We start from the raw sequence: 25,295 nt of genomic DNA, 5'->3' as shown, positions 1-25,295 counted from the left end.
ACTCCGACCTCCAACTGTTCTCTGGACCTTGTTCTTATCAGGAGGTCGTCCATTTTCTTTGAAGACGAATCCTCATTTCGGTCATTACCTTGGTAAAGACCCGGGGTGCCTTGGACACTCCAACGGCATCGTCTGAAACTGATAGTGACAGTTCTGTACCACGAACCTGAGGTACCCTTGGTGAGAAAAGCAAATTTTGGGACATGGAGGTAAGCATCCCTGATGTCCCGGGACACCATATAGTCCCCTTGTTCCCAGTTCGCTATCACTGCTCTGAGTGACTCCATCTGGATTTGAACCCTTGTAAGTGTTCAAATTTTTCAGATTTAGAATCGGTCTCACCCAGCCTTCTGGCTTCAGTACCACCCTATAGTGTGGAACAATACCCCTTTCCTTGTTGTAGGAGGGGTAATTTTATTATCACCTGCTGGGAATACAGCTTGTGAATTGTTTTCAATACTGCCTCCCTGTCGGAGGGGGACATTGGTACAGCAGACTACAGGAACCTGCGAGGGGGGAAACGCCTCGACATTCCAATCTGTGCCCCTTTGATACTACTTGTAGGATCCAGGGGTCCTGTACGGTCCCAGCGTCATGCTGAGAACTTAGTAGAAGCGGTGGAGGGCTTCTGTTACTGGGAATGGACTGCCTGCTGCAGTCTTCTTCCCTTTCCTCTATCCCTGGGCAGATATCTTATAGGGACGAAAAGACTGAGGCTGAAAAGACGGTGTCTTTTTCTGCAGAGATGTGACTTAGGGTAAAAAACGGTGGATCTTCCAGCAGTTGCCGTGGCCACCAGGTCCCATGGACCGACCCCAAATAACTCCTCCCCTTTTATACGGCAATACATCTTTGTGCCGTTTGGAATCTGCATCCCCTGACCACTGTCGTGTCCATAAACATCTTCTTGCAGATATGGACATCGCATTTACTCTTGATGCCAGAGTGCAAATATCCCTCTGCGCATCTCGTATATATAGAAATGCATCCTTTAAATGCTCTATAGTCAATAAAATACTGTCCCTGTCAAGGGTATCAATATTTTTAGTCAGGGAATCCGACCAAGCCACCTCAGCTCTGCACATCCAGGCTGAGGCGATCGCTGGTCACAGTATAACACCAGCATGTGTGTGTATACTTTTTAGGATATTTTTCTGATAAGCATGTGAGCGCCTTATCCACCCTGAGGGGTGTTTCCCAATGCGCCTTAACTTCTGGCGGGAAAGGGTATACCGCCAATAATTTTCTATCGGGGGAAACCCACGCATCATCACACACTTCATTTAATTTATCTGATTCAGGAAAAACTACAGGTAGTTTTTTCACCTCACACATAATACCCTTCTTTGTGGTACTTGGAGTATCAGAAATATGTAACACCTCCTTCATTGCCCTTAACGTGTGGCCCTAAAGGAAAATACGTTTGTTTCTTCACCGTCGACACTGAAATCAGTGTCCGTGTCTGGGTCTATGTCGACCGACTGAGGTAAATGGGCGTTTTTACAAGCCCCTGACGGTGTCTGAGACGCCTGGACCGGTACTAATTTGTTCGCCGGCCGTCTCATGTCGTCAACCCACTTGCAGCGTGTTGACCTTATCACGTAATTCCATAAGTAAGCCATCCATTCCGGTGTCGACTCCCTAGAGAGTGACATCACCATTACAGGCAATTTGCTCCGCCTCCTCACCAACATTTTCCTCATACATGTCGACACACACGTACCGACATACAGCACACACATAGGGAATGCTCTGATAGAGGACAGGACCCACTAGCCCTTTGGGGAGACAGAGGGAGAGTTTGCCAGCACACACCAAAATGCTATAATTATACAGGGACAACCCTTATATAAGTGTTCCTCCCATATAGCATTTAATATATATGTATATCGCCAAATCAGTGCCCCCCCTCTCTGTTTTAACCCAGTTTCTGTAGTGCAGTGCAGGGGAGAGCCTGGGAGCCTTCCCCTCAGCCTTTCTGTGAGGGAAAATGGCGCTGTGTGCTGAGGAGAATAGGCCCCGCCCCCTTTTCGGCGGGCTTCTTCTCCGGAGATTGTGAAGTCTGGCAGGGGTTAAATACATCCATATAGCCTCAAGGGCTATATGTGATGTATTTTTCGCCATACAGGTATTCTACATTGCTGCCAGGGCGCCCCCCCCCGCGCCCTGCACCCTCCGTGATCGCTGTGGGAAGTGTGCTGAAAGACAATGGCGCACAGCTGCAGTGCTGTGCGCTACCTGAGGAAGACTGAAAAGTCTTCTGCCGCCTGGTTCCGGACCTCTTCAATCTTCAGCATCTGCAAGGGGGTCGGCGGCGCGGCTCCGGGACGAACCCCAGGGCGAGACCTGTGTTCCGACTCCCTCTGAAGCTAATGGTGTCCAGTAGCCTAAGAATCCAATCCATCCTGCACGCAGGTGAGTTGAAATTCTCTCCCCTAAGTCCCTCGATGCAGTGAGCCTGTTGCCAGCAGGACTCACTGAAAATAAAGAACCTAAAAACTTTTTCTAAGCAACTCTTTAAGAGAGCCACCTAGATTGCACCCTTCTCGGACGGGCACAAAAACCTAACTGAGGCTTGGAGGAGGGTCATAGGGGGAGGAGCCAGTACACACCATGTGATCCTAAAAGCTTGCTTTTGCGCCCTGTCTCCTGCGGAGCCGCTATTCCCCATGGTCCTGACGGAGTCCCCAGCATCCACTAGGACGTTAGAGAAATTGTAAAGCCTGTAAAAATTTAAATAAGAATACAACTAAACCAGAAGTAACATTCAAATCAAATAAAACTGGAAAAACGTATGAAATTCAGGACCATTTAAGCTGCGAGATGGAGCAAGTAATTTACCTTTTGGAATGCCCATGTGGGCTACAATACGTTGGTCAAACCAAGAGAAAACTCAAAATAAGGATAGCGGAACATATTTATAATATAAAAAGAGGTTTGAGTACTCACAGTGTGTCAAAACACTTTTCAGACTTCCATAATAAAGAACCACTTGGATTGAAATTTATAGCAATACAACAAGTTCAAAGTAACTGGAGAGGTGGAAATATCGTTATAGATCTTTTAAAAAATGAAACTAGATGGATTTTTGAAATGAAAACTTTATCTCCGCATGGACTCAATATTGACATTGAACTAAATGCCTTTTTATAAAGACATAAATTATAATTTCCCTTTTTTTTGACAAGTTTTTAGTGGCACCTATAATTTTTAAATAGAAGAAAAGATTTTTAAATAGAAGAAAAGATTTTTTGAAAAATAAAATAATTTTTACATTGTTCAAATAGGAGCACATGGTTGCCGCCTGTTTTGATACTAACTTCCTGTTTTGCACTTCCGTTTTTAAAATGAACAATAAAGTTTTTTTAGTATAAAAGAAGGAACAGGAAACACAATTGCCATCCATGACTAAGTGCGCGGTGACGCACGAAACGCGTTGGAGGCATAGAGCTACATTCGACCATCTGACCGGCCCGAACTCCCCGACGCCGAGCCGCAGTGTGACGTCATCGGGCCGCGACTTAACAACTGACCGCGATCCCAGACCGCTGGACGCAGCGGTACGGGAGAAGAGGACGTACCATTTTACATCTTGGAAGCCTGCATAGGTACCGGTTAGTAGTTAGGGAGAGGTAGATCATTTCACATTTTGTGAATCGGGACGGACTGAGCTCAAAAATTCTCCAAAAGGAGCTGTAAACATTGTTTGCACTAACAGTTTTTTTCTTTACAGGTGCCACTATTTTCACAAATCTTTATACTAACATTTTTTAGCGCTCGGTACAAATATTTTATTAGTGTTCATTCAAACAGAGCTGCTTAGACACATACAGCGCATTTGTTTTAAATTTTAACGAAGGACTTTGTATCCAGATCTGCAAGAAATGCTCACAGAGGACCCGTGGCCTCTTCCTCTAAGACAGGACTTGTTGCAACAGGGGCCCTTTCTGTTCCAAGACTTAGCGCGGCTGCGTTTGACGGCATGGCGGTTGAACGCCGGATCCTAGCACAGAAAAGCATTCCGGATGAGGTCATTCCTACGCTGATAAAGGCTAGGAAGGATGTGACAGCTCAACATTATCACCGTATATGGCGAAAATATGTTGCTTGGTGTGAGGCCAGGAATGCTCCTACGGAGGAATTCCAGCTGGGCCGTTTCCTTCACTCCTACAGTCCGGAGTGAATTTGGGACTAAAATTGGGTTCCATTAAGGTCCAGATTTCGGCCCTATCCATTTTCTTTCAAAAAGAGTTGTGGCTTCTCTGCCAAGTTCAGACATTTGTAAAGGGAGTGCTGCATATTCAGCCCCCTTTTGTGCCTCCAGTGGCACCTTGGGATCTTAACGTAGTGTTGAGTTTCCTGAAATCCCACTGGTTTGAACCACTCAAAACGGTGGAGTTGAAATATCTCACGTGGAAGGTGGTCATGCTATCAGCCTTGGCTTCGGCTAGGCGTGTGTCAGAGTTGGCGGCTTTGTCACATAAAAGCCCCTATCTGGTTTTCCATGCGGATAGAGCAGAATTGCGGACCCGTCCACAATTCCTACCGAAAGTGGTTTCATCCTTTCATATAAACCAACCTATTGTGGTGCCTGTGGCTACTACTGACTTGGAGGATTCCGAGTTACTTGATGTGGTCAGGGCTTTGAAGGTTTATGTAGCCAGAATGGCTAGGGTCAGAAAAACAGAGTCTTTGTTTATCCTGTATGCTTCCAACAAGCTTGGTGCTCCTGCTTCAAAGCAAACTATTGCTCGCTGGATCTGTAACACGATTCAGCAGGCTCATTCTGCGGCTGGATTGCCGCTGCCAAAATCGGTTAAGGCCCATTTCACTAGGAAGGTGGGCTCTTCTTGGGCGGCTGCCCGAGGGGTCTCGGCATTACAGCTTTGCCGAGCAGCTACTTGGTCAGGTTCAAACACTTTTGCAAAGTTCTACAAGTTTGATACCCTGGCTAAGGAGGACCTTGTGTTTGCTCAATCGGTCCTGCAGAGTCATCCGCACTCTCCCGCCCGTTTGGGAGCTTTGGTATAATCCCCATGGTCCTTACGGAGTCCCCAGCATCCACTAGGTTGTTAGAGAAAATAAGATTTTACTTACCGGTAAATCTATTTCTCGTAGTCCGTAGTGGATGCTGGGCGCCCGTCCCAAGTGCGGACTTCTTCTGCAATACTTGTATATAGTTATTGCTTCAATAAGGGTTAAGTTATGGTTGCATCAGGGTTGGACCTGATGCTCTGTTTTTTGTCACACTGTTAACTGGTTGTTATCACATGTTATACGGTGTGATTGGTGTGGCTGGTATGAATCTTGCCCTGGATTACCAAAATCCTTTCCTTGTACGGTCAGCTCTTCTGGGCACAGTTTCTCTAACGGAGGTCTGGAGGAGGGGCATAGAGGGAGGAGCCAGTGCACACCAGAACCTAAATTATTTCTTAAAGTGCCCATGTCTCCTGCGGAGCCCGTGTATCCCCATGGTCCTTACGGAGTCCCCAGCATCCACTACGGACTACGAGAAATAGATTTACCGGTAAGTAAAATCTTATTTTTTTTTCTTTAGTTCTCAGCTGTCTTAATATCTTCTGTAGTAACTTCATTGTAAGCCACATTACATGTCTTATTATTGTCATCACTTGAGTATGATTTGATTGGTGGCATTACCGATCTGGGAGAGACACATGTATAACTGACCAAGTGAGAACAGCTCGCTGCTCAAATCCACACCCATGTAATAAAGGAATGGCCCTATGTTTTGTTTATTGTCATTCCAAAACATAGGAAATTGTAAGCACTTAAATTTAAATGGCAATGCTCAAATTCGGGGAGGGGGCACCAAGACACATGTCCCCATCATTTAACATTAGTCAGTGCCGTGGGATGCAGTGCCCTGAGGGAACTAGTACAGTTTGGCTGTCACCTGCATGTCCCTTACTTCACTACTGCCAACTCAGGCAGGCAGCAGCCATCGTGCAGTCTCCCCTTCCCAGTACCAGCACGTACCTTTGCACACTGGGTTGTTGCATTTAGAAAAAAAGACTCCCTAAAATGACAGGAGGTGCCCCATTACCCACGTGTGCCTATGGGCCCCACATTACCTGCTCAGTGACACAACAGAGACAATTCAATGCATTGATGATTTTGCTCACTAATTAGGCAACAACACGATAGTGAAGGGTGTCAGAGCCTGTTACTCGGAGGGTCTCAAAGAACATTTCAGTGAAAACCCAATCAAAATTAGTTCAGCAGGGATTGAGTTTATCACAAACATATATACAAACAATTTTATTACTAGTACAGACAGATGTCAACAGTTTAGTATTTAAAACAAGATATTCAAACGTGTTTTTTTTATAATGTATTAAAGAAGAAAGAAAGAAAGAAAGAAAGAAAGAAAGAAAGAAAGAAAGAAAGAAAGAAAGAAAGAAAGAAAGAAAGAAAGAAAGAAAGAAAGAAAGAAAGAAAGAAAGAAAGTCAAAGGATGCCAAATGCACACAGTAATGCTTGCAGTCCTGAAAAAGGCCCCTTACTCCCTGGCGATCAAACCCATGCTTTTATTAGGTTATTTCACATAGCATGCAATTTTGCATAGGAATGGAACCACTGGTTCCAATGATAAATCTAGCATTTGCATAGTGGTGTCTTTTTTCCCCAATGCTGCTTATTCCATTTGTTTACTGCAAGTATGCCATGCAGATGGCAATTCATGATGGCAGTACTTTAGACCTCATGAAAGTAAAGGGGGGTACACACGGAGAGATCAGTGCTTAAATTCTAAGCAATCTAACTAGATTGCTTAGAATTTAGTCACAGATCTGTGTGTGTATCCCCTACAGCGATAGCGATGCGCGGCCCCGCGCGTCACTATCGCTGGTGCTAGATTGGCTTGGTCACCACTGGGTGGAATGAGTGCCCCCCCCCCTCTCAGCACACTTCGTGCTGTGCCGAGCGGGGGGAGAGAGGTGTGCTGAGCGGTCTGTGACAGATCGCTCAGCACACATCTCTCCCCGTGTGTATGGGGCTTTAGACATTGTATGAAGGTGGTGTATAATTACATTGTGGGAGTGTCATCATACTAAGTACAGGGTGGTTCAGAAGAGATAGAAACACAGAATGTGATGGCAGATAAGAACCACTTGGACCATCTAGTCTGCCCATGTACATAAACACCCTTACACACTAGGGTTTATTTTTGTTGGAATCCAGTTAACCTACCAATATATATTTTTGGAGTGTGGGAGGAAACCGGGAGAATATACAAACTCCACACAGTTAGTGCAGTGGTGGGAATTGATGCCATGACCTCAGTTCTGTGAGGCAGTAATGCTAACCTTTACACCATCCATACTGCCTAAACACTAAACCACCCAAAGTAATGCTAAACACCAGTAACTACTGACTGCCACTGCTGCCAGCTGCCATTGCTTGTGCAACCTGTTTCTTTGGTAATTTCCACTACTGCCGAACATGGATAAAAAGTGTTATGGCTGTTTCTAGCAGAGAGCAGGATAATAAAGACAACCAGTCCTTTTCGCCTGTGAGTAGGATACTAAAGACAACCAGTCCTTTAAGCCACTGGTTACTGCACAGAAGTGCTGGTCACCACTGACTGCTTTACCTTTGGTAGCTGACAATGCTGCTGCCTTTCAATGGTCACAAACATTTCAACTAAAAGCAACTAAACTTATTATTCCAGAGTTACCCACATCTCGTAGATTGTAAGTTCATTTGGGACAAACCAGATTTACCATCTATTTCATGTAATTGTACGTAAATTGTGTCTTGATCCGCTCTGTGGTGCATCCATTCAGTGCTGCATAATAAATAAATTATAAATTGTTCTCCCTTGCCATATATTGTACATAAAGTTCAAGAACGCCTTAATTACAACATGTAGCGTCACTGGTGTTTAATCCAGTGCCAATGTGTAAAACGCTTAACTATGCTTTGTTCCTGGGAGCTGCATTAATGTTTAAGGTTACAAAATACTATTTTGCCGAGAAGGTAGTGGTGCGTGTAATAAGCATCCTCCAGTAGTAGGAAATGACTAATTAAACAGAGTAACGCTACCCAGATGTTGACCGGGCAATTTGTTTGCTGCTGTCAGGACGATCTGACCATACAAATGAGAGCCAGCTTCCACAGGTCTGGTAATTCAGACTGGGCAGAGCAGAAAACTCCCCCACTTCGGAGCTGACCAGGAACTTCACACACTCTGTAATGGAGTTAATAAATCTAGGTTTTGGTTTTCTGCCTTCTTGTCAATGGAAATCAGATGTTGGTAAGTGAGGTCGAGTTGTACCCCTGTAATGTGATCATTTGATTAAAAACATAAAAATAGACTTTCTTTTTGTGGACTTGTTAAAATGTTTCTTCTAAAACAGTGTAAAAATGATACTTAAGGATAACCCCTTTAATGCAAATAAACCACTACATTGTTTGGTTTGTGTAGCCCTTTATTAGCAACTAAAATAGAAAGTATTTGTTGTACAACACTGGTACTAACCGACTATACATGAATTGTATTATATTCTAATATAGGATAAACGATCATTTATAAATGCATTTGATTTATTTTTTATTAAAAAGCTTCCACCCTTTATTTTTATTTTTTTTTATAGAATTTTGTTTTGTTTTACAACTTGCAAAACTATTCTGAAAGCTGAGTACATGTGCACATACCTGCAAACAGTGCAAATTTAGGTTATGGTAAAGGCTAACTTATTCCATGTTACAAGCATTTGTAGTCATCTGCCACAACTCGTCATTGTTAGATTTCAAGTTCACAAACACTTTGACACAACTTCTGATACCATAACCAAGAAAGCAATTGTTATTTAAAATGGGGTGAAAAGAAAAAAAGAAGAATAACTCAAGATAGGACTACACCTATTAGAAAAAAAAAAAAAAAAACGAAACAAATAGGAAAGATATGAACTGGGTTAAGGATCACTTGAACTCACAGAGCAGCACTGTGCTACTGCTTGGCTATGACCCCATGGACAGAAAGAAAACTAGGTTGTGTCAGCATTGTGTTTTTAGGTGGCATCCCTGAGTGTTCAGTGGCTCAATACACCACAAGGGCTCCAGCAGCATAACTCACTGAACTGTCCTGCCAGCTTCGGCACTGGCTAGACTGAGCATAGTTCAAAAATGAGAAGCTCATGTTAACTCCGCTCTTCTGAAGCTCTGTTGCAGCCTTGAAAAGAGGAAAGATGGGTAAATATGTTTTCATAAAGCAAGGAAAAAGGTTTCTCCTTGTTTTTTACAGAAAGAGACTGCAGTATGCTGCCTATTGCCTTCTGTATTCATTTAGAATAATCTTTTGACAACATATGGAGATAAAGAACAACAAACTCATTTAAATATTCATCTTTTACATACACCACACACTTTTTTGTATTCTATATTGCTCTAAACAACTGAAAACATACCTGAAGTAAAACCTGCATTTTAACAATACATCTACTAATGGATAATTAAGTATAAGTATTAAAAAAAAAGCCAGAGTATTCAGATGCTCTTAGTAATTCTTCAAATCAAATCCAGAGAACAATAATACCTGGCAGGAATCTGAGGGAAGCATATCAAAGCTAGAACAGAAAAAGGGCAGCCAGTGTGTCATATAGCCATTGGCATTTCTAGAATGGGTGCAATGTGTGTGGTGCACACGTGCCCCTGGGTCCAGGGGGGCCCCACACTGCACCCATATTCTAATACTCACCTTTCCGGCATCCAGCGCAGAGCGCTGCTCTCGCGGCGAAAATGGCTGCCGCAATGCGCAATAGCTAAATTGGTCTCCAGAACTTGGCAGGCGCCATGCTTCCAGAGACCTGCGCATGCGCAGTAGACTCCGGCATATTGCCAGAGACTAATACATCGTGTAGAGGAGGGGGCCCACACAGAGGTGCACACGGGCCCCCTCCTATGTTAAAACGCTCCTGCAAATAGCATATATTACTTCTGTACAAATCACATTTTTAAGTTCATGGAAAGGGAAAAAAAGCCGGGTACACCCTATCATATCAGGCCAATCAGCTTGATAACGTGATAGTGTGTATGCAGCAGAACTGGAAACCAACTGAAAACTCCCGAAATGCTAAGATTTGGAAGAGAATATAGCGTGTCCTGCACATGTCCTCACACATCTAGCATCAACATGCCACACAGGTTCAGATGCCTGGTGCTAGTGAGCCGCCAGGTCCTGTGCAAGTCTGTTAGCATCATGTATTTTAGGGACAACGTGACACTACTAGGATGCACCAGGAGGCTGTGCGGATTAATTTAATATGAGACACTTGTATATTGTGAGCGACTGTGTCTGTATACGGAGCAAAATAGAACTTGGATTGGGAAAAAAATCTGCACCTGCTACATTGTACAAGTGTCGCATATGAAATTAAGTCTCCTGGTGCATCCTAGTTCCATGGCATTTCTAAGATACAAAAAAGACGCCCCATGCTAGCAGGAGTCTCAAAAGCTGTGGGACTGCAGCAATAATGTATGAGAATGCACATGTGTATCATTCCTGACATTTTACTCCCGTTAAAGAAATCAGGACAGTACATACTCAGCAAGAAATTACTGTGGGTGTGTGTGTGTATGGGTGTGTATGGGTGTGTATGGGTGCTCACAATCCGATAATCGCTCTGTCGGACTGGAGCGTTTATCTGGATCGGACCGCACTACCTGATAGTGTATACCCAGCTTTCCTCGCAGTAACATGAGACATATTGGTTACAAGGGAAATATATATATAAACACATGCATCATTTAATCAATATGAGAACATGTGCGAGTAGTCAGTGAACAAGAGTTATACTTACGTTTAATAATACCCCAATGGGGTGTCTTCCACATATAGTATTATGATACTTCTTCAAGTAATTGCTAAATGGTACAGGATCTAGTTGTTCTATAATACTCATACCCTGAAATGGAGAGGAGTTAGTAAATACATGTCCAGCATTGGCAGAAATATACACTTACTGAGTACACAACAGCAAATGGGGCTTTTTGAAACTTGTAAAATGTGTTTAACAACTAGGTTACTTAGTCTTAAAGATGGAAGTGATTTTTTTAGAACAGGAATAGTAAACCAGTGATGAGGTCAGAGACTATAGGGGGTATTCAACTAGCCGCAGTAACTAATTGATCCCAGAGGGCTTATTCAATTAGCCCAGATAGCCGGCAGTATCAGCTTTTTTTCACCTGCCCGGATGCCAGTGGAAAAAAAACAAAAAACCCTGATAGCTGACCTGTTTTCGCAGCCAAAAGAAAAACAGCCCTGGGAACTTATCGCAGATCCTTTGTTTTTTTGCATAAAAAACTGGTCAGCTTTTGCACACAAAAAACGGGACTAAATTGAATTGCCTGATAACACCATCGGGCAAAAGACTGCGGTTAAATCCCATTAATTGTTTTGCACAAAAAAAGTTTTGTGATGAATTGAATTCCCCCCTATAGGGTAAATTTACTATGTATACCTATAGAGTGCTGCATATTCAACAGTTATGGACACTTGATTTAAAAAGGACAATAATATTAAATACAATATAAAATAAGATTTTAAACCTACCTGTAAATCTATTTCTCCTAGTCTGTAGAGGATGCTGGGGACTCCGTAAGGACCATGGGGTATAGACGGGCTCCGCAGGAGATAGGGCACCTAAAAAGAACTTTGACTATGGGTGTGCACTGGCTCCTCCCTCTATGCCCCTCCTTCAGACCTCAGTTAGAGAACTGTGCCCAGAGGAGATGGACAATACAAGGCAGGATTTAGCAATCCAAGGGCAAGATTCATACCAGCCCACACCAATCATACCATGTAACCTGGATCATACATAACCAGTTAACAGTATGAACAAAACAACAGTAACGGTCCAAAACCGATTTCAACTGCAACATAACCCTTATGTAAGCAACAACTATATACAAGTCTTGCAGAGTTTCCGCACTGGGACGGGCGCCCAGCATCCTCTACGGACTAGGAGAAATAGATTTACCGGTAGATTTAAAATCTTATTTTCTCTTACGTCCTAGAGGATGCTGGGGACTCCGTAAAGACCATGGGGTTTATACCAAAGCATCCAATCGGGCGGGAGAGTGCGTATGACTCTGCAGCACCGACTGAGCAAACGCTAGGTCCTCATCAGCCAGGGTATCAAACTTGTAGAATTTAGCAAAAGTGTTTGACCCCGACCAAGTCGCCGCTCGGCAAGGTTGTAATGCCGAGACGCCTCGGGCAGCCGCCCAAGAAGAGCCCACCTTCCTAGTGGAATGGGCCTTAACCGAATTTGGTACCGGCAATCCAGCCGTAGAGTGAGTCTGCTGAATCGTATTACAGATCCAGCGAGCAATAGTCTGCTTCGAAGCAGGTGCGCCAATCTTATTGGCCGCATACAGGACAAACAGGGCCTCCGATTTCCTAATTCTAGCCGTCCTGGCTACATAAATCTTTAAGGCCCTGACTACGTCCAGGGATCTGGAATCCTCCAGGTCACTTGTAGCCACAGGCACCACAATAGGTTGATTCACATGGAATGAAGAAACCACCTTAGGCAAAAATTGCGGACGTGTCCTCAATTCAGCTCGATCCACATGAAAAATCAAGTTATGGCTTTTGTGTGATAAAGCCGCCAATTCTGATACTCGCCTTGTCGATGCCAAGGCCAACAACATGACTACATTCCAAGTAAGAAATTTCAACTCAACCTTGTTAAGCGGTTCAAACCAGTGTGATTTTAGAAACTGCAACACCACGTTGAGATCCCACGGTGCCACTGGAGGCACAAAAGGAGGCTGGATGTGTAGCACTCCCTTTACAAACGTCTGGACTTCTGGAAGAGAAGCCAATTCCTTCTGAAAGAAAATCGAGAGGGACGAAATCTGAACCTTAACAGAGCCTAATTTCAGGCCCATATCCACTCCTGTCTGTAGGAAGTGGAGAAAACGATAGGTAGGTGCATTCTTGGTCTCATACAAAGACACATACTTTCGCCAGATACGGTGATAATGCTTAACCGTCACCTCCTTCCTAGCCTTTATTAAAGTAGGGATGACCTCTTCCGGAATCCCCTTTTTCGCTAGGATTCGGCGTTAAACCGCCATGCCGTCAAACGTAACCGCGGTAAGTCCTGAAATACACAGGGCCCCTGTTGCAACAGGTCTTCCCTCTGAGGAAGAGGCCAGGGATCTCCTGTGAGCATCTCTTGTGATGAGAGGAAGAGGAGGAAACACGTAGACCGATTTGAACACCCACGGTGTTATCAGAGCGTCTACTGCCACTGCCTGAGGATCCCGAGACCTGGCACAATACCTCCGAAGCTTTTTGTTGAGGCGTGACGCCATCATGTCTATTTGAGGAGTTCCCCAAAGACGTGTTATGTCTGCAAAGACTTCTTGATGAAGTCCCCACTCTCCTGGATGGAGATCGTGTCTGCTGAGGAAGTCTGCTTCCCAGTTGTCCACTCCCGGAATGAAGACAGCCGATAGAGCGCTTACATGATTTTCCGCCCAGCGAAGAATCCTGGTGGTTTCCGCCATCGCGACTCTGCTTCTTGTCCCGCCTTGGCGGTTCACATGAGCCACTTCTGTGACATTGTCTGATTGAATCAGAACCGGTAGGTTTCGAAGAAGACTCTCCGCTTGTCGAAGGCCGTTGTAAATGGCTCTGAGTTCCAATACATTGATGTGTAGACAGGACTCCTGGTCTGACCAAAGTCCCTGAAAGTTTTTCCCCTGTGTGACCGCTCCCCATCCTCGGAGGCTCGCGTCCGTGGTGACCAGGATCCAGTCCTGAATCTCGAACCGGCGACACTCCAGCAGGTGAGCACTTTGCAACCACCACAGGAGAGACACTCTGGCCCCTGGGGACAGAGTTATTTTCCGATGTAAGTGCAGATGGGACCCGGACCACTGGTCCAGAAGGTCCCATTGAAAAGTCCTTGCATGGAACCTTCCGAAGGGAATGGCCTCGTAGGCCGCCACCATTTTTCCCAGAACTCGAGTGCATTGGTGAACTGACACCCTTTTCATATGTTCCGTATCCAGTATCATAGAATCAACTGTGACTTCGGTAGATTTAGAATCCAACCATGTTGCTGGAGCACTCTCAGAGAGAGTGCCACACTGCTCAGCAATTTCTCCCTTGATCTCGCTTTTATCAGGAGATCGTCCAAGTATGGGATAATTGTGACTCCATGCTTGCGCAGGACCACCATCATTTCCGCCATTATCTTGGTGAAAATCCTCGGGGCCGTGGAAAGTCCAAACGGCAACGTCTGAAATTGGTAATGACAATCCTGTACAGCGAATCTCAGGTATTCCTGATGGGGGGCATATATGGGGACATGAAGGTACGCATCCTTTATGTCCATAGACACCATAAACTCCCCTTCCTCCATGTTGGCTATTATCGCTCTGAGTGATTCCATTTTGAATTTGAATCTTTTTATGTACAGGTTTAGGGATTTCAGATTCAAAATAGGTCTGACCGAACCGTCCGGTTTCGGGACCACAAATAGGGTTGAGTAGTAACCTCTCCCCTGCTGGTGCAGGGGAACCTTGATTATCACTTGCTGTATACACAGCGTTTGAATTGCAGCTAACACTACATCCCTTTCCGATGTGGAAGCTGGTAGGGCCGATTTGAAAAATCGGCGCGGGGGCACCTCGTCGAATTCCAGTTTGTACCCCTGGGAAACTATTTCCAACACCCAGGGATTCAGGTCTGATCTGACCCAGGCCTGACTGAAAAGTCGAAGAAGTGCCCCCACCGGTGCGGACTCCCTCGGGAGCCCCAGCGTCATGCTGTGGGTTTTGGAGCAGCCGGGGAGGACTTTTGTTCCTGGGCACCTGCCGAAGCAGGTGCTCTTTTGCCTCTGCCCTTACCTCTGACGAGGAAAGAGGATCCCCAACCTCTTTTGGACTTGTTCGACCGAAAGGACTGTATCTGATAGGGTGTTACTTTCTTTTGCTGTAGGGGAATATATGGTAAAAAATTTGATTTACCTGCTGTAGCTGTGGAAACCAGGTCCGTCAGCCCATCCCCAAACAATACATCACCCTTATAGGGTAGTACTTCCATATGTTTTTTTGGAATCCGCATCACCCGTCCATTGGCGAGTCCATAAGGATCTTCTCGCTGAGATAGACATGGCATTGGCCCTAGAAGCCAGCAATCCAATGTCCCTTTGAGCATCCCTCATAAATAAGACTGCGTCTTTTATATGGGCTAGAGTTAAGAATATAGTATCCTTATCCATATTATCAAATTGATCTGTCAGCTCATCTGTCCAAGCTGCAATTACGCTACACACCCATGCCGACGCAATTGTCGGTCTTAGCACAGCCCCCGTATGAGAATAAATACACTTTAAGGTAGTTTCTTGCCTGCGATCTGCAGGGTCTTTAAGGGCCGCTGTGTCAGGAGACTGTAGCGCCACTTTCTTGGACAAGCGCGTCAGGGCCTTGTCCACAGTGGGGGATGATTCCCAAATCTCCCTGTCCTGCTTAGGGAAGGGGTATGCCATATAAATTCTTTTGGGGATCTGCGGTCTCTTTTCCGGAGTCTCCCAAGCTTTTCCAAAGAAATCATTTAATTCATGAGATGTTGGAAAATTAATAATCTGTTTCTTTTCCTTAAACATGTGTACCCTTGTGTCGGGGACCGAGGGTTCATCCTCAATATGCAACACATCCCTTATTGCCACAATCATACACTGAATGGTTTTTGTCACCCTAGGGTGCAATTTTACTTCGTCATAGTCGACACTGGAATCAGAATCCGTGTCGGTAGTAGTGTCTTGTGTTAAGGGACGCTTTTGAGACCTCGACGGGCCCTGTGAGTCGGTCCAATCCGAGGATTGACCCCCTGATGTACCCCCTATTTCAGCCTTATCAAGCTTTTTATGTAAAGATGCCACACTTGCATTCAACATATGCCACATGTCCATCCAATCCGGAGTCGGCACAGCCGACGGGGACACACCACTCATTTGCTCCACCGCCTCCTTGGAGAAGCCTTCCTCCTCAGACATGTCGACACACACGTACCGACACCCCACACACACAGGGACTAACCTATAAGGGGACAAAACCCCAACCAGGCCCTTAGGAGAGACAGGTCGAGAGTATGCCAGCACACACCAGCGCTTAAAAACACTGGAATATATATACCAGATAGCGCTTTTTATATATATATATATATATATATATATATATATAGCCTTAATTCCCACTCACTGCGTTCCAAAGTGCCCCCCTCCTCTTTTTTCCAGCCTGTGAAGGTTCAGCAGGAGAGAGATCAGGGAGCCAGCTTTTCCTCGTGCAGTTTCTGTGAAGAAAATGGCGCTGGTTAGTGCCGAGGACCAAGCCCCGCCCACCCGACGGCGGGCTTCGGTCCCAGTAAACTTACATAAAAAATGGCGGGGGATTTGTGGATTTACTGTGCCACAGCCTAATCCTGCTTATATTGCCACAAAATGAGGAATATTGCTGCCCAGGGCGCCCCCCCCCCTGCGCCCTGCACCCTTCAGTGCCTGCTTGTGTGTGAGTACTGGGAGCAATGGCGCGCAGCTTACCGCTGCGCGCTTACCTCATGAAGATCTAATGTCTTCTGCCGCCTGATGTCTTCTTGCCTTCTCATACTCACCTGGCTTCTATCTTCGGCATCTGTGAGGAGGACGGCGGCGCGGCTCCGGGACGAACCCCAGGTGAGACCTGTGTTCCTACTCCCTCTGAAGCTAATGGTGTCCAGTAGCCTTAGAAACAGTGCCCAACTTGACAAGCCAGCTCTGTTTCTCTCTCCTCAGTCCCACGATGCAGGGAGCCTGTTGCCAACAGGACTCCCTGAAAATAAAAAATCTAACAAAATTCTTTAATACAGAAAACTCTGGAGAGCTCTCTGCATTGTACCCTTTCTCCTCTGGGCACAAGATCTAACTGAGGTCTGGAGGAGGGGCATAGAGGGAGGAGCCAGTGCACACCCATAGTCAAAGTTCTTTTTAGGTGTCCTATCTCCTGCGGAGCCCGTCTATACCCCATGGTCCTCACGGAGTCCCCAGCATCCTCTAGGACGTAAGAGAAATATGTATTGTGTTTATTATTTTGTGTACAATGACTGAAATCATAAAAGACAGAGACTTTGAAAAGTGCCATATTCAGTAGTAAATTCACCCCTATGACTTAAGTGAACATAAAACATTATCCTCCAGTCAAAAAGGGTTGATGTCAGAGATGGACTGGTCCACATGGGTGCAGGGTGGAAAATCCCAGGTGGGTCACACTCCCTCCTCTAATGTCTATAGAATCCTATATATATTTATAAAGGGGCACATACCAAGCACTGTAGCATCCCTGCTGTCTGCAGATTATGGGGTCATTCAGGCGTGGTAGGAGTTGGTATCACTGCGGCTTCCTTGGAAGTAGGAGTGATAGTGCTGTATGGTAACACAGCAGGAGGCGTCTATTACATCCAGACACCTCCTGCTGCAGAAGTGATCTAAGTTGTGCCCTAGGATGCAGCATCGGATCAAAGCACCAGGAACTGTGCCATACGACTGAGTTCCCACCCCTAAACAGCAGCAATACACCTGAATTTTCACAGTCGGAGGCTGTCCCCACCCCCGTAATGGCAGCAGACTGCCAATCACTGACAGTCTGCTGCTGCGCTACTACAGACATCACAGGACACTGAACATCAGTACTTTGCGCATGAGAGAGCTACAACAAGCAAACCTGAATGACCACCTATGTCCTCTCTAATGGTTGGCCATGCCTCTGTGGTGGTTAGCCACAACCTCTAAGCATGGGCCCCTTCCACTGTATTCCCCCGATGGGCCCTTTATACCCAAGTCTAACACTGTATGAAATAATGATGGATCTACTGTAGAAGGTTTTTAAATTTAGGCAAACGTGAAACATAATTTCACAAATGGAATGTTACTACCCCAACCCAAAAAACATACAAACAAAAACATCCCATAGAAAATAAGAATTTACTCACCGGTAATTCTATTTCTCGTAGTCCGTAGTGGATGCTGGGAACTCCGTAAGGACCATGGGGAATAGCGGGCTCCGAAGGAGGCTGGGTACTCTAGAAAGATTTCAGACTACCTGGTGTGCACTGGCTCCTCCCACTATGACCCTCCTCCAAGCCTCAGTTAGGATACTGTGCCCGGACGAGCGTACACAATAAGGAAGGATTTTGAATCCCGGGTAAGACTCATACCAGCCACACCAATCACACCGTACAACTCGTGATATGAAACCCAGTTAACAGTATGAAACAACTGAGCCTCTCAACAGATGGCTCAACAATAACCCGATTTAGTTAACAATAACTATGTACAAGTATTGCAGATAAACCGCACTTGGGATGGGCGCCCAGCATCCACTACGGACTACGAGAAATAGAATTACCGGTGAGTAAATTCTTATTTTCTCTGACGTCCTAGTGGATGCTGGGAACTCCGTAAGGACCATGGGGATTATACCAAAGCTCCCAAACGGGCGGGAGAGTGCGGATGACTCTGCAACACCGAATGAGAGAACTCCAGGTCCTCCTCAGCCAGGGTATCAAATTTATAGAATTTTGCAAACGTGTTTGCCCCTGACCAAGTAGCAGCTCGGCAAAGTTGTAAAGCCGAGACCCCTCGGGCAGCCGCCCAAGATGAGCCCACCTTCCTTGTGGAATGGGCATTGACAGATTTTGGCTGTGGCAGGCCTGCCACAGAATGTGCAAGTTGAATTGTACTACAAATCCAACGAGCAATAGTCTGCTTAGAAGTAGGAGCACCCAGCTTGTTGGGTGCATATAGGATAAACAGCGAGTCAGATTTTCTGACTCCAGCCGTCCTGGAAACATATATTTTCAGGGCCCTGACCACGTCTAACAACTTGGAGTCCTCCAAGTCCCTAGTGGCCGCAGGCACCACAATAGGCTGGTTCAAATGAAACGCTGACACCACCTTAGGGAGAAACTGGGGACGAGTCCTCAATTCTGCCCTATCCATATGGAAAATCAGATAAGGGCTTTTATAAGACAAAGCCGCCAATTCTGATACTCGCCTGGCAGAAGCCAAGGCCAATAACTTGACCACCTTCCACGTGAGATATTTCAGATCCACGGTTTTTAGTGGTTCAAACCAATGTGATTTTAAGAAACTCAACACCACGTTGAGATCCCAAGGTGCCACATGAGGCACATATGGGGGCTGAATATGCAGCACTCCCTTTACAAATGTCTGAACTTCAGGTACTGAAGCTAGTTCTTTCTGAAAGAAAATCGATAGAGCCGAGATCTGTACCTTAATGGAACCCAGTTTTAGGCCCATATTCACTCCTGCTTGCAGGAAATGCAGAAATCGACCTAGTTGAAATTCCTCAGTTGGGGCCTTTTCGGCCTCACACCATGCAACATATTTCCGCCATATGCGGTGATAATGATTTGCTGTAACCTCTTTCCTGGCTTTAATAAGCGTAGGAATGACTTCCTCCGGAATGCCCTTTTCTTTCAGGATCCGGCGTTCAACCGCCATGCCGTCAAACGCAGCCGCGGTAAGTCTTGGAACAGACAGGGCCCCTGCTGTAGCAGGTCTTGTCTTAGCGGCAGAGGCCACGGGTCCTCTGAGATCATCTCTTGAAGTTCCGGGTACCATGTTCTTCTTGGCCAATCCGGAACCACGAGAATTGTGTTTACTCCTCGCTTTCTTATTATTCTCAATAACTTTGGTATGAGAGGCAGCGGAGGGAACACATAAACTGACTGGTACACCCACGGTGTCACCAGAGCGTCCACAGCTATCGCTTGAGGGTCTCTTGACCTGGCGCAATACCTCTCTAGTTTTTTGTTTAGGCGGGACGCCATCATGTCCACCTGTGGACGACCCCACTGATGTACAATCATTTGGAAGACTTCTGGATGAAGTCCCCACTCTCCCGGGTGGAGGTCGTGTCTGCTGAGGAAGTCTGCTTCCCAGTTGTCCACTCCCGGAATGAACACTGCTGACAGTGCTAGTACATGATTTTCCGCCCATCGGAGAATTCTTGTGGCTTCTGTCATTGCCATCCTGCTTCTTGTGCCGCCCTGTCGATTCACATGGGCGACTGCCGTGATGTTGTCTGACTGGATCAGCACCGGCTGGTGTAGGAGCAGGGATTTTGCTTGACTTAGGGCATTGTAGATGGCCCTTAGTTCCAGAATATTTATGTGAAGGGAAGTCTCCTGACTTGTCCATAGTCCTTGGAAGTTTCTTCCCTTTGTGACTGCCCCCCAGCCTCGCAGGCTGGCATCCGTGGTCACCAGGACCCAGTCCTGAATGCCGAATCTGCGACCCTCCAGAAGATGAGCACTCTGCAGCCACCACAGAAGAGACACCCTGGTTCTTGCAGACAGGGTTATCAAGCGATGCATCTGAAGATGCGATCCGGACCACTTGTCCAACAGGTCCCACTGAAAGATTCTGGCATGGAACCTGCCGAATGGAATTGCTTCGTAAGAAGCTACCATCTTTCCCAGGACCCGCGTGCAGTGATGCACCGATACCTGTTTTGGTTTCAGGAGGTCTCTGACTAGAGAAGACAACTCCCTGGCTTTCTCCTCCGGGAGAAACACTTTTTTCTGGACTGTGTCCAGAATCATCCCCAGGAACAGTAGACGTGTCGTCGGGACCAGCTGTGACTTTGGGATATTCAGAATCCAGCCGTGCTGGTTCAGCACTTCCTGAGATAGTGCTACTCCCACCAACAACTGTTCTTTGGACCGTGCCTTTATTAGGAGATCGTCCAAGTACGGGATAATTAAAACTCCCTTTCTTCGAAGGAGTATCATCATTTCCGCCATAACCTTGGTAAATACCCTTGGTGCCGTGGAGAGTCCAAACGGCAGCGTCTGGAATTGGTAATGGCAATCCTGTACCACAAATCTGAGGTACTCCTGGTGAGGATGGTAAATGGGGACATGTAGGTAAGCATCCTTGATGTCCAGGGAAACCATGTAATCCCCCTCGTCCAGGCTTGCAATAACCGCCCTGAGCGATTCCATCTTGAACTTGAATTTTTTTATGTACATGTTCAAGGACTTCAAATTTAAAATGGGTCTCACCGAACCGTCCGGCTTCGGTACCACAAATAGTGTGGAATAGTAACCCCGGCCTTGTTGAAGTAGGGGTACCTTGATTATCACCTGCTGAGAATACAGCTTGTGAATTGCCGCTAGCACCGCCTCCCTGTCTGCGGGAGCAATCGGCAAGGCAGATTTTAGGAACCGGTGGGGTGGAGCCGCCTCGAATTCCAGCATGTATCCCTGAGATACTACTTGAAGGATCCAGGGATCCACCTGTGAGCGAGCCCACTGATCGCTGAAATTTCTGAGGCGGGCCCCCCCCACCGTACCTGGCTCCACCTGTGGAGCCCCACCGTCATGCGGCGGACTTGGAAGAGGAAGCGGGGGAGGACTTTTGTTCCTGGGAACCTGCTGTCTGTTGCAGCCTTTTTCCCCTACCTCTGCCTCTAGACATAAAAGACCCTCCTTTTCCACGCTTGCTTTTCTGGGTCCGAAAGGACTGAACCTGATAAAATGGCGCCTTCTTAGGCTGTGAGGGAACATGGGGTAAAAATGCTGACTTCCCAGACGTTGCTGTGGAAACTAGGTCGGAGAGACCATCCCCAAATAATTCCTCCCCTTTATAAGGCAAAACTTCCATGTGCCTCTTGGAATCTGCATCTCCCGTCCACTGACGAGTCCATAAGCATCTCCTAGCAGAGATAGACAATGCACTTACTTTAGATGCCAGCCGGCAAATTTCCCTCTGTGCATCTCTCATATATAAGACTGAATCTTTTATATGGTCAATCGTTAGCAGAATAGTGTCTCTGTCTAGTGTGTCAATATTTTCTGACAGTTTATCTGACCATGCAGCGGCAGCACTGCACATCCAAGCTGACGCAATAGCTGGTCTAAGTATAATGCCTGAGTGTGTGTATACAGACTTCAGGATTGCCTCCTGCTTTCTATCAGCAGGCTCCTTAAGGGCGGCCGTATCCTGAGAGGGTAGTGCCACCTTTTTTGACAAACGTGTGAGCGCTTTATCCACCCTAGGTGGTGTTTCCCAACGTGACCTATCCTCTGGCGGGAAAGGGAACGCCATTAGTACCTTCTTAGGAATTACCAATTTTTTATCAGGGAAAAGCCACGCTTCTTCACACACTTCATTTAGTTCATCTGATGGGGGAAAAACTACGGGTAGTTTTTTCTCCCCAAACATAATACCCTTTTTTGTGGTACCTGGATGTAAATCAGAAATGTTTAACACCTCTTTCATTGCCTCAATCATGCAGTGAATGGCCCTGACAGGCATTAGGTTTGACTCATCGTCGTCGACACTGTTATCAGTATCCGTGTCGACATCCGGGTCTGCAAACTGAGGTAGCGGGCGTTTTAGAGCCCCTGACGACCCCTGAGGCACCTGGACAGGCACGAGCTGAGATCCCGGCTGTCCCACATTTGGCATGTCGTCAAATTTCTTATGTAAAGAATCTATACGTGCACTCATTTCTTTCCATAAGTTCATCCACTCGGGTGTCTGCCCCGCAGGGGGTGACGTCCCATCAAAATGCATCTGCTCCGCCTCCACCTCATTATCCTCATCAAACATGTCGACACAGCCGTACCGACACACCCCACACACACAGGGAATGCTCAACAGAGGACAGGACCCACAAAAAGCCCTTTGGGGGGACAGAGTGAGAGTATGCCAGCACACACCAGAGCGCTATATATATACAGGGACTAACTGAGTTATGTCCCTAATAGCTGCTTTTCATATAATATATATGTATATATACTGCCAAATTTAATGCCCCCCCTCTCTTTTCCCTCTTACTGTTACTGTATATTGCAGGGAAGAGCCAGGGAGCTTCCTTCCAGCCGAGCTGTGAGGGAAAAATGGCGCCAGTGTGCTGAGGAGATAGGCTCCGCCCCTTTTTCGCTGCCTATTCTCCCGCTTTTTATGGAATTCTGGCAGGGGTATTTACCTCATATATAGCCTCTGGGGCTATATATTGAGGTATTTTAGCCAGCCAAGGTGTTATTATTGCTGCCTCAGGGCGCCCCCCCCCAGCGCCCTGCACCCTCAGTGACCGGAGTGTGAAGTGTGAGAGGAGCAATGGCGCACAGCTGCAGTGCTGTGCGCTACCTTGGTGAAGACAGAGTCTTCATGCCGCCGATTTTCCGGACCATCTTCTTGCTTCTGGCTCTGTAAGGGGGACGGCTGCGCGGCTCCGGGACCGAACACCAAGGACTGGGCCTGCGGTCGATCCCTCTGGAGCTAATGGTGTCCAGTAGCCTAAGAAGCCCAATCCGGCTGCAAGCAGGCGAGTTCGCTTCTTCTCCCCTTAGTCCCTCGCTGCAGTGAGCCTGTTGCCAGCAGGTCTCACTGAAAATAAAAAACCTAAGTCTATTCTTTCTAAGAGCTCAGGAGAGCCCCTAGTGTGCATCCAACCTCGGCCGGGCACGAATTCTAACTGAGGCTTGGAGGAGGGTCATAGTGGGAGGAGCCAGTGCACACCAGGTAGTCTGAAATCTTTCTAGAGTGCCCAGCCTCCTTCGGAGCCCGCTATTCCCCATGGTCCTTACGGAGTTCCCAGCATCCACTAGGACGTCAGAGAAATTGTATTTGCATTCAGAAATTAGATTAAAGTTCCTTACCATTTTGTCTAAATTTTCAATTGACCTATAAATTTCTCCTTGAGATTCATCATAATAAGTATAACGAAATCGTTGCCCTGTGAAAGAAAACAGAAGATATGGGATGGTGTTACTCCTCTAGCCTCCAAACTTTCAAGAAGCATTCATATCTAACTACATCCCATCAGGACTGTTTTCGCAATCTGGTAGGACCGCTATGCTATAGATCATGGGTCTTCAACCTGCGGCCCTCAGTTTTAGCATGCCTTAATAGCAAAAATGTTGCAGGGCATGCAGGGATGTGTAGTTCCACAGCAGCTGGAGGGCCACGCTTAGCCTTATGTACAGTGCATCCGGAAAGTATTCACATCGCTTCACTTTTTCTACATTTTGTTATGTTACAGCCTTATTCCAAAATTGAATAAATTCATTTTTTCCCCTCAAAATTCTACACACAATACCCCATAATGACAACGTGAAAAAAGTATTTTTGAGATTGTTTTTTTATTTTTAATAAATTAAGAAATCACTTGTACATAAGTATTCACAGCCTTTGCCATGAAGCTCAAAATTGAGCTCAGGTGCATCCTGTTTTCACTGATCATCCCTCAGATGTTCCTACCGCTTAATTGGAGTCCACCTGTGGTAAATTCAGTTGATTGGACATGATTTGGAAAGGTACACACCTGTCTATATAAGGTCCCACACTTTACAGTGCATGTCTGAGCACAAAACAAACATGAAGTCAAAGGAATTCTCTGTAGACCTCCGAGACAGGATTGTCTCAAGGCACAAATCTGGTGTAGGGTACAGAAAAATATCTGCTGGTTTTGAAAGGCCCAATGAGCACTTAAAAGTAGACCACTGAATAACAGTAATTTATCCCTTAATCTTATGCTACTAGTTAAAAGCCGCGTCAAATAGACAGACACTGGGGCGGACACAACGCTATTCACACAGGAACTATTGGGTTTCTGTAACTCCTGCTGCTGGTAGCCAAGGTCTGTCATGATGAGCAGGTGTGTGTGAGTGTGTGTATACAGACACAGTGCACCAGACAGTAAGTGTGTAAACACCCTCATTAAAAGTAGGAAATATTAATTCAGTGACTACATCTGTCATATGGGAGATAGGGAAAACCATGGAGGGGAGGAGCAGTGTTATATATATATATATATATATATACACACATACATACATACATGCACACACACATATATATATATATATATATATATATATAAGAAAGAAAAACTGCGGCACTCGGGGACTGATGAAAAGATAATGTATTCAGCAATACATAATTTACATCAACATTTCGGGGATTTTAACCCCTTTGTCAAGATGTACCTGTGTGAAAAACAGGTACATCTTGACAAAGGGGTTAAAATCCCCGAAACGTTGATGTAAATTATGTATTGCTGAATACATTATCTTTTCATCAGTCCCCGAGTGCCGCAGTTTTTTTTTCTTATGTCAGCCGTTCCTGAGGGCACCGGGGCAAGTTGATATCCTTCGTGGGAGTGCCGGGCTATTTGTTCCAATATATATATATATATATATATATATATATATATATATATATATATATATATATATATATATACTTTGA

At 45.9% G+C, this 25,295-nt stretch overlaps 1 protein-coding gene across 1 annotated transcript in view; it reads right to left on the bottom strand.

The window, feature by feature from the left end:
- Positions 1 to 8,429: 8,429 nt before the first annotated feature.
- MEMO1 (mediator of cell motility 1) overlaps positions 8,430 to 25,295 on the bottom strand; it is a 245,741-nt gene continuing 228,875 nt past the window's right edge. The window contains exons 7-9 of the mRNA XM_063917781.1: positions 23,705 to 23,781; positions 10,821 to 10,925; positions 8,430 to 9,193 (exon numbers count right to left, since the gene is read on the bottom strand). Coding sequence (XP_063773851.1) covers positions 9,062 to 9,193; positions 10,821 to 10,925; positions 23,705 to 23,781 — 314 coding nt within the window. The 3' untranslated portion in view covers positions 8,430 to 9,061. The remainder of the gene's footprint in view (positions 9,194 to 10,820; positions 10,926 to 23,704; positions 23,782 to 25,295) is intronic.

Source organism: Pseudophryne corroboree, chromosome 4 (genome assembly GCF_028390025.1).
Source record: "Pseudophryne corroboree isolate aPseCor3 chromosome 4, aPseCor3.hap2, whole genome shotgun sequence".
Classification (NCBI taxonomy): Eukaryota; Metazoa; Chordata; class Amphibia; order Anura; family Myobatrachidae; genus Pseudophryne; species Pseudophryne corroboree.
Note: the sequence above shows the minus strand (reverse complement) of the source record. Positions and strands in the feature narration are given on the sequence as shown.